Genomic DNA, 10,503 nt, shown 5'->3' with positions numbered 1-10,503 from the left:
CAGACAGCTTCCAGCCTATTACGTACTTTGCAAACCTGCGCTCAGTTTGAAAACTGGTAAATATAAATAACCGACACATTTTAAAAACATTTCAAAATCATTTTAGATACCATTTGGTATATTGATTTTTATAAATAACTTAGGACAAACTATATCTTTTGTTATCAGTATTACGCTCAAGCGTGGTCGCGACACGGCCTACCTCCTTTTATATTTTGATGACATTTTGCTTATTACATCTTCAGACCTTCTCAGACAACAGCGCCCATCTTGGGAGTGAATTCGCAATGAAAGATCTCGGTCCACTAAGTTTCTTCCTTGGAATTTCTGTTAAGAGACACAAAGGTACTATGTTCCTCTCTCAACAAGTTTATGCGAATGAAATAATTGAGCGAGCCGGGATGCAATCTTGCAATCCCGTGGCCACACCGGTTGATACTCACACCAAGTTAAGTTCGAATGCGGGTGAAGGTTTCGAGAACCCCACTCTTTATCGTAGTCTTGCTGGGGCATTACAATACTTAACCTTCACCCACCCCGACATTAGTTACGTCGTTCAGCAAGTTTGCGTGTACATGCATGACCCGAAGATTGATCATTGGCTTGCTTTAAAAATATCATTCGCTATATCAAAGGGACAACATCGTATGGTCTTACACTTGGTGTCTCTACGAACCCATCTCTTCTTGCTTATTCGGATGCGGATTGGGTGGGATGCTCGGATACTCGACGCTCAACTAGTGGGTATTGTGTTTATTATGGTGACAATCTAATATCTTGGTCTTCAAAACGCCAACCAACAATCTCCCGCTCAAGTTCCTAAGCCGAATATCGCAGAGTTGCAAATGTCGTGGCCGAGATATGTTGGCTAAGGAATCTCCTGTTGGAATTGCATCATCCGCTCTCACAAGCTACCTTGGTATACTGTGATAATGTCAACGCAATATACCTACAGGGTAACCCGGTGCAGCATCAAAGGACGAGTCATATTGAACTCGATATTCACTTCGTTTGGGAACAAGTTCAGTGTGATCAAGTTCGTGTGCTTCACGTTCCATCACGTTACCAAATAGCGGACATATTTACAAAGGGCCTTCCACATATTCTATTCGAAGACTTTCAATCCAGTCTAAGCATTCGTTCACCTCCCACTTCGACTGTGGGGGTATAATAGATTATATATTTAGAATAAATATTTTCCCCTTGTAAATTGTTTATTCTATTGTATCCTATCCTAATATAGGATTTGTAATTGATAATATAATGAATACGAATGTATCACAGGGGATAAGGCATCCTATTACCAAGCATTCTGTCTCTTCAAGATGTTCTATTTTAATTTCTTAAGTTGATGATCCACTAAATTCATGGGTCCCCAAAGCCGTTTTATGTTTATCCATCTTTGTCATAAGGTTCAAAACCCCATTTTGGCCTATTGTGCGAAGTCTAAAATCAATCCTTGTTTAAAGGAGCAACGATTTTTCAAAATTCAACTTCAAATTTTTGCTACAATTTTCCTACGTTCTCTGACAATAAAGAAAAAAAAAAAAAAAAAAAAACCAAAAATTTTCCACAATTATCCGACAAACTTAACCATTTGTAGCAAATTTGTCGCAATATTTATTACCTTTGCGATATAATTTAAAAATTAAAATATCTAAATTTGTCGGAAAGTTGTAGCAGCTAGCGACAATTGTAAGCTATTTTATTTGTTATATGTTGATTTAGCAACATAAATAACTTAAAAAACTAAAATGTTACATTTGTCAGACACTAATTTTTGCCACGCCCGCGTTGCGGGGCACTAAGCCGAATATTTCTCTCTTAACATGTACGTCTGTGTTTCTGTTACTTATAACACGATCTAAAAAAAATTACATCGAGTCAACCAGTTAGAACAAAATACTTCTACACTTTTGCTAAAAGAAATCTAAAACGATGGAAAGACTATAAATTTAAACTAGGGACAAAATTGTAATTTTAAACTCGCAAGCATGCCTGTTATCCACCCTACCACTTTTAATACTTGGGGGGGGGGTAGGGGTGGTCATCACTCATCACTCACTCACAACATCCAATCAGGTTCCGTCATGTCATCAAGTATTATTCCATCATTAGTGATGGATTTTAGTGAAAATGCCCATCACTCACAACACCCGACAATAAAGCCTCACAACCCAACAAATCAAAAACACATACTATTCTTCACGCGTTATAAAATCGACGTGTTAAACTTGATGGTGGCGGCGATGTTTTGTTTTCTATAACTCATTATATATGTTCATCATGGGCTAAAATAAGACTGCCCCGGGTGGCCTTATGTTGAAATTTGTTTGTAAATCTATTTATGCCAACACTGAACTCGTGAAATGAGAAAATAATTAATTGGGCAGCGCCCTCCTCCTCCAATTGGTGGCTGCAGCCACCCTCCATCAATTGGAGGTGGGTACTATTCCCCGTCACATGAAATGTAGTTATAGGTCCCGGGTGGCCTTATGTTGAAATTTGTTTGTAAATCTATTTATGCGAACACTGAACTCGGGAAATGAGAAAATAATTAATTGGGCAGCCGCCCTCCTCCTCCAATTGGTGGCTGCAGCCACCCTCCATCAATTGGAGGTGGGTACTATTCCCCGTCACATGAAAGGTAGTTATAGGTAATTATAGGTAATTTGTATCAACTAGCGACAAATTTGCGACAATTTCATATACCTATTTATACCTATACGTGTGTACAAGAAAACATATTTTTTTCAGGATCACTATTATAAAGGCTGGTGTGAATAATGTATAATTCAACAAAAGCCGGTTATTTTTTATATTATAAAGAAATTAAAAAGAAACACGCAACCTTGGATTATATATATATATTTTAAATTGAACAATGATAAAATGTAGCAGTAAAAAGTTGTGTTGTTAAGGTGTAATATTTGGGAGTATAAAGGTGCTCGTTAATCGTTAATTGATTATGAGAGATTTTTTTTGTTCATTCTTTCTCTACGATGGAGTTGGTATCACGAAAAATGATGATTTTGATAAACTAGTGGGATTACTAAAGGAAACGATTTGTAAATCTTGTAATTATTTCCTTGTTATTTTTATGACTCTCCTTAATTGTAGGAGAAACCCTTGTAATTCTTTATTATAAATATAAGGTTTCATCTCTCAATTATCTTTGAGGTTGATTTTAATTACTTCTACATGGTATCAGCCTAACCTACAAACCCTAATCGCCCCCACCGCCTCCTTCTCTCATCGTCTTCTTTCCTGGTCCCTCATGGACTCTCCTTCTGATTCTACTACCACCATGAACAATGTTCCTCATCTCTACCCCATCAAACTTTCTGCTACAAACTAATTAGTTTGGCGTAATCACATGCGTCTTCTAGTTAGTCATCATAGCCTCACGGCCTATATCGATGGTTCCTCGTCTTCCCCGTCTGAGACTATCTCGGCCGATAACAAAACTATCGTTAATCCAGAGTTTCCTTCCTGGACTGCTAATGATCAAAAAGCCGCCCTTCTCCTTCTTTCTTCTCTAACAGAGGAGGCTGCGGCTGAGGTTCTTGGTTTAAACAGTGCACGCTAGATATGGACAGCACTTGAAGCCGCCTACAGCAATGCATCTGTTGAGCCGGTTCAATCTTTACGTGAGTCGCTTCGTTCATTAACCAAAGGTACCACTTCTGTTACTGCTTTTGCTCGAAAGTTTAAGAATATTTGTGAACAGCTTGCTGCCATTGGTCACCCGGTTGCCGATATCGACAAACTGCACTGGTTTCTTTGCGGACTTGGACCCTCTTATGAGGTTTTCTTTACTGCCTTACGTGTCGAAAAATCCTGCCCCATCTTTTCGTGATCTGATTGCCCAAGCCGAGAGCCATGAATTGTTTTTGCAATCCCTTCATGGAACCTCTACTCCCCCGTTGCGTTTCATGCTCAAAACAGAAGAGATTCTGGTAATGGTCGGGGCCGCGACTTTTCTACTCGCGGTTCATATGCTGGAAATAGTCGAGGCCATGGTAATAACCGTCGGCCGCCTCACTGCCAACTTTGTCGCACTAATGGTCACTATGCATCAACTGGCCCAAAGTCTTCATACATATGCGTCTCAAGCTTCTCCTTTGGATGATTCATTAGCCAAGGCGTTTCATGCACAGTGCCATGTTAATCATGAAAATCCAGATTGGACGAGCGATTCCGGTGCTACTGATCACATGACCTCAAAACAAGAATGTCTTCATCACTCTACTCCTTATACAGGTAATGATAAGGTCACTTTTGGCAACGGTAAGCAACTCCCGATTACTCATACATGGTCATATAAACTTTGTAGTAATATTACTCTACGTGATGTTCTTGTTGTTCCCAATCTCACCAAGAATTTATTATCTATTAGCAAGTTGACTGCCGATCACCCTGTTGATGTGCTTTTCTCTCAACATTATTTTCATATCCAGGATCGGAAAACAAAACAGGTACTCACTAGAGGAACATGCTCGGACGGACTTTATGTGTTTCAAGATCGACCATAAGCTTTTGTTGCTACTGTTTCCAATAAAGCTTCTTATGAGTTATCACATTCTCGTTTAGGACATGTGTCTTTTGATGTTATTTTGGTTTTGAACAAGACTGGTGTTTTGTCTGTTACTTCTTTATTGCCTAAACCAACTATTTGTACTTCATGTCAACTTGCAAAGGGACAACCGTGCATCTTTTCCATTAGATTTGGTTCATTGTGACTTATGGGGACCCGCTCCCATTACATCTACAGATGGTTATCGTTATTATGTGATCTTTATTAATGATTATTCTAGGTTTACGTGGTTTTATCCACTCAAAACTAAGACAGGGTTTTATTCGGTTTTACCCATTTTTATTAACCTGGTTAAAACTCAATGCTCGAGAAAAATCAAAGTATTTCAGAGTGATGGTGGTACTGAGTTTGTTAATCACACAGTTCAGAAAATATTTGAAGATAACGGAACCTTTCATAGGTATTCTTGTCCGTACACGCCTCAACATAACGACCGTGCTGAATGTAAGCATTGCCATATAGTTGAAACGGGTCTTGCTATGTTATTCATTGCTCACGTTCCGGCTAACTTTTGGGTGGATGCTTTTTCCTCGGCCAACTATATTATTAACCGTGTACCGTCTCCTGTGTTAGAGAACAAGTCACCATTCCAAGTCTTGTTTAATATGTTGCCACAATACTCAAATTTTCGCGTTTACGGGTGTCAAGTTTTTCCTTATTTACGGGACTAAGCCAGGCATAAACTTGAGCCACGGAGTATTTCATGTGTTTTTCTTGGCAATAGCTCTTCTCATAAAGGGTTCCGTTGCTTAGATCTGGTCACTAACCGAATATTTATTACCTGTCATGCTCGGTTCAATGAGGCGATTTTCACTTCAAAGACACACATGCCACTATGGATCTTCAAGGCTGGGTACTTACAGCTTTTACTGATGAAATAACTCATCCTACATCACCATCCTTTGAACCCAATCCCTTATCCACGCCCAGCCCAACATCACCCACATCTTTAAATCCATCAGTCCCCTGTCCACTTTCTGTCTCTTCTCAAGGCCTCAATCCATCTCCTCCCTTATCACCAACCGGCCCAGCAACCGGCCCAACACCATTTACGGCGCCCATTATATCAGACTCCGAAACCGGCCCAGCCACATCCCCACTTTCACCGCAGACCGGCCCAGCAACAGTCTTACCTGCCTCCGAACCCATTCCGGTTACCGAGCCTGTTTCCGAGCCTATGTCTGAACCCGATCCCATTTCTGAACCGTTTTCATCGGCATCTCACTCCTCTGCTAATAGTCATCCTATGACAACCCGATCAAAGGCAGGAATTTTTAAGCCCAAGCACCAAGCGGATCTTGCCTGTCTCAACTCCTATGCCTTGCAAGCTGCCCTATCATCCATTACCAAACCACGTGGCTTTAAGTCTGCCGTTAAGGACCCTTTTTGGATGGCAGCCATGGTTGAAGAAATTAATGCTCTACAACACAATCACACTTGGACGTTGGTTCCACGACCGCCATCAACCAATGATGTGGGTTCCAAGTGGGTTTTACAGTTAAATATCATTCTGATGGTTCTGTAGAACGCTACAAGGCGCGTCTGGTGGCTCAAGGTTTTACTCAAGTTCCGAGGTTGGACTATTCCCATACTTTCAGTCCGGTTGTAAAAGCATCAACGGTTCGTATTGTTCTTTCTCTTGCAGTTCTTAACAAATGGAAATTACACCAACTTGATGTTAAAAATGCTTTTCCTAATGGTTGTCACACCCCCAAAATCCACATGCGGGGTATCTCCGCTTAGAGGCGTGACTGACCAGGATCAAGCAACCAATCATATTGAACATAGCATATAATTAAACGTAGTTTATGAAATCCAACACAATACAATTGGTGTCCAAACAAAACTTATTTTAAGTAGCGGAAGGATAATATGAAAACCCAACATAAGTAATAAGTTCGAAAATGTTATAATGTTTTTAACATGTCATCCACTGTGCATGTCCTACAACGACCGCGCCTCTCTGTGCAAGCTCCATGAGTACCTATCGACTTGCAAGGCATGTAACAGAGAGTCAACAATAAAGTTGAGCGAGTTCACAGTTGGTTGTTCGGTTAATGAGTTCATCTCAGAAATTGTAAGTTCGTTTCATAACGATGTGTTACCCCGTACCCTTATTCCCAAACCTTTATAATAATAAGTGGGAGCTTCCCATGCTGTATGTACTAGACTAGTTGTATCTATAGGTGTCCTTCCCAATCCGAGGACAGTGGTAAGTTTAAGTTCACGTAGGTTTTACGTAAGTGCCCTTCCCTAACCGAGGACAGTACGTAGCGAGTACGTAGGTTTAGCGCTGGTGTCCTTCCCCATCCGAGGACAGTAGTACGTAGGTTTTACGTAGGTTTTAACACTTGTGTCCTTCCCAAATCGAGGACAATAGTACGTAGGTTTTACGTAAGTTTTAGCACTGGCGTCCTTCCTAAACCGAGGACGGTGTTAAGTAGTCTAGTAGTGATGAAAGTACGGGTAGTCATTCAATCCCATTCCCAAACCCACCGGGAATCCCATGCCTTGGAAAGAGTGTGAACTTAACTTGGTTTTTTCGGTTTGGTTAACTACTTGGTTCCAATTAATCAGTCAAGGCCTATGGTATGCACGTATACAAAATCAGTTGACATTCACATGTTCGACTAACAGGCAAGATCATCACATACATGCAAGTAACAACTAATCACATAGCATTTATCAGTCATATAAGTTCATGCAAAGTCTTGCTTATCCTTTAACAACAGTTAGTTAACCCAGTTAACCCCTAACAGACTTAACTGGGTTCACTGTTCAGTTTACCCATTTGACGAAACACACTTGTTTCGTCGTGCAACCCTTCGACGAAACCCATCCCTTTCGTCATGATCATCTTCGGCGAAACACCCCTTGTTTCATCGCAATTACCCTCGGCGAAACACACCCTCCTGTTTCGTCGTGCAATCAGTTACGTCGTCAACAATTATCATCATCAACAGTTACGCATATCACAGGAACCCTAATCATCAGTTTATCATCATCATACGGAAATCATACAATCGTACGGCAATCATGCATTAATCTGTTTCACATACTATCTAACATGAATCCCTAAAACCACAAGGTACCCTAATTCAATTTATGTTGACATCTGAATGTATCTAATTAACACAATTACAATATTAGCAGAAACATGAGTAGTGAATGTAATCAATTACAATCATGAATGATAGAATCATCAAGCTTTCATATAAACAACATCACATACAATCATCGAATTATCAGCACAACTATTCTAGGTTTCTAAGGTTTACGAAAACCCTAATCTTGCACACCAGGTTCATCACACATCAATTACATCAAATCATAGAGTTTTACATTAATCTTACCGTCGGATGTTTTAGATAGATTGAGATGGATGGTGCCTAGGGTTCTCTACAATTTCCGTCACACAGAAGGGGAAAGAGAGAGAGAGTTATAGGGTTTCTAAACTACCAACAGTGTGACGAATGAAACAGTGGGACTTAATAAGTATACGCGTACATACTGGGCCCTTAATGGGCTTCGGCGAGTCAGTGGGCCGACGAAACACCCGTTTCGTTGGGATGCTTGTGACGAAACAAAACTCTGTTTCGTCGGTGTGGGTTTTGGCGAAACACTTGTGTTTCGTCGGACCGTTTAAATAGTTTAAGTTTTCAAACAGGATACATGATAAACATCTTAATCACATTAAATAGATAATCATATCAAACAAACTTCTTAATACATATTCCACGTGTACAATTACAAGCAAACAAGTCTACGTGCAATAAATGCGAAAGTGGAATCTTGGAAACTCGAGTTATCACATTATCCCCAACTTGAAAGAAATTTCGTCCCGAAATTTAGCATGCGGTTACTGAGGAAGCTAGTTGTGTTGTGTGGTTTTACCGGTTTTCCTGGGGTGTCACATCATCCCCCCATTGATTTGGAATTTCATCCCGAAATTCTATAGTAGCTTCAGCCTCAGTAGTAGTTGCATTGTTATTGAACAACTGGGGATACTTGAGTTTCATTTGGTCTTCTCGTTCCCAGGTGAACTCTGGGCCACGACGGGAGTTCCAACGAACTCGAACAAGGGGTATTCTGGTGTGCTTGAGGACCTTAACGTCTCGGTCCGTGATTTCAACTGGTTCCTCGACGAATCGCAACTGATCATCGATAGTGAGCTCCTTCAAAGGAACTATGAGGGTCTCATCTGACAGACATTTCTTCAGATTTGACACGTGAAATACGCTGTGAACTCCACCGAGTTCTGCTGGTAGGTTCAGTTTGTAGGCCACCTTGCCTATTTTCTCGATGATTTCGAACGGTCCAACATAACGTGGGTTAAGTTTACCTCTTTTGCCAAAACAAACTACACCTTTCCACGGTGAGACTTTAAGTAGCACACGATCCCCAACCTGGAACTCGAGTGGTTTCCTGCGCTTATCAGCGTAGCTTTTCTGACGGTCACGAGCTGCCGCCATTCGTTGTCATATCTGTACAATTCTTTCTGTTGCGTCCACCACGAGTTCTGGACTCGTGATCTGACTATCACCCACCTCTGCCCAACAAAGAGGTGATCGGCATTTTCGCCCGTATAATTCCTCAAGTGGAGCGGCTTGAATGCTGGTGTGGTAACTGTTGTTATACGAAAACTCCACTAACGGTAGATGTTTTTCCCAGCCGTTGCCAAAATCAATCACACATACCCTAAGCATGTCTTCAAGGGTTTGAATAGTGCGCTCAGACTGCCCATCCGTCTGAGGGTGATAAGCTGTGCTCATGTCTAATCGTGAGCCAAAAGATTTGTGCATTGCTTGCCATAGTTCAGAAGTAAAACGTGCATCACGATCAGAAATAATGGAGGTTGGCACCCCGTGCCTTGAAACAACTTCCTTAAGATAGACGTCTGCTAGAGTGGAGAACTTATCCGTCTCCTTGATAGCCAAGAAGTGTGTAGACTTTGTGAGTCGATCCAGGATCACCCAAATAGTATCATTCCCACGTTGAGATCTAGGCAGGCCAGTAACAAAATCCATGGAAATTTCCTCCCATTTCCATTGTGGTATCTTTGGTTGCTAGAGTAGGCCCGATGGTTTCTGATATTCCGTCTTGACTCTCGCATAAGTCAAACATTTGCTGACGTAAGTTGCTATGTGGGCTTTCATGCTAGGCCACCAATACGTAGTTCTGAGATCGTGGTACATCTTATCCGAACCTGGATGTACTGAGTAGCGAGACTTATGTGCTTCATCCATCACCAGCTCGCATAAGTTTCCATAATGTGGGACCCAAATGCGTCCTGTTACATAGTAGGCGCCATCTTCCTTTTGTTCTAACCGTTGCCTTGAGCCGCGTAAGGCTTCAGCCTTAACGTTTTCTGGTTTCAATGCTTCTACCTGAGCATCTCGTATCTGAGAAGGAAGACTAGGCTGAATAGTGAGTTGCAACGCTCGTACATGCCTAGGTGTAGTATCCTTTCGACTGAGGGCGTCGGCCACCACATTAGCCTTGCCCGGATGGTACTTGATCTCGCATTCGTAATCGTTTAACAGCTCGACCCATCAATGTTGACGCATGTTTAATTCCTTCTGTTTGAAGATATGCTCGAGACTCCTGTGATCGGTGTAGATGGTGCACTTGGTACCGTACAGGTAATGTCTCCATATCTTCAGCGCGAAAATAACAACTCCCAGCTCTAGATCGTGCGTAGTGTAATTCCTTTCATGAACCTTAAGTTGACGTGACACATAAGCTATAACCTTGTCACGTTGCATCAATACACACCCAAGACCTTGAATTAACGTGTCGCAATAAACTACAAAATCGTCTGTGCCCTCTGGCAATGAAAGAATAGGTGCGCTGCAAAGTCTATCCTTTAGGTGTTGAAATGCAGATTCTTGTGGCTCACCCCAATG

General features: G+C 41.4%; 1 protein-coding gene across 1 annotated transcript; it reads left to right on the top strand.

Annotated features, from left to right (window-relative positions):
- The first annotated feature begins 287 nt into the window (after window positions 1–287).
- Window positions 288–773, top strand: LOC110920172 (uncharacterized mitochondrial protein AtMg00810-like). Its single transcript, XM_022164403.1, has one exon. The coding sequence runs from the start codon at window positions 288–290 to the stop codon at window positions 771–773; it is 486 nt and encodes a 161-aa protein (XP_022020095.1).
- The last annotated feature ends 9,730 nt before the right edge of the window (window positions 774–10,503 follow it).

The sequence above is a fragment of the Helianthus annuus genome, chromosome 16, assembly GCF_002127325.2.
Source record: "Helianthus annuus cultivar XRQ/B chromosome 16, HanXRQr2.0-SUNRISE, whole genome shotgun sequence".
Taxonomy (NCBI): domain Eukaryota; kingdom Viridiplantae; phylum Streptophyta; class Magnoliopsida; order Asterales; family Asteraceae; genus Helianthus; species Helianthus annuus.
This window is presented reverse-complemented; position numbering and strand designations above follow the sequence as displayed.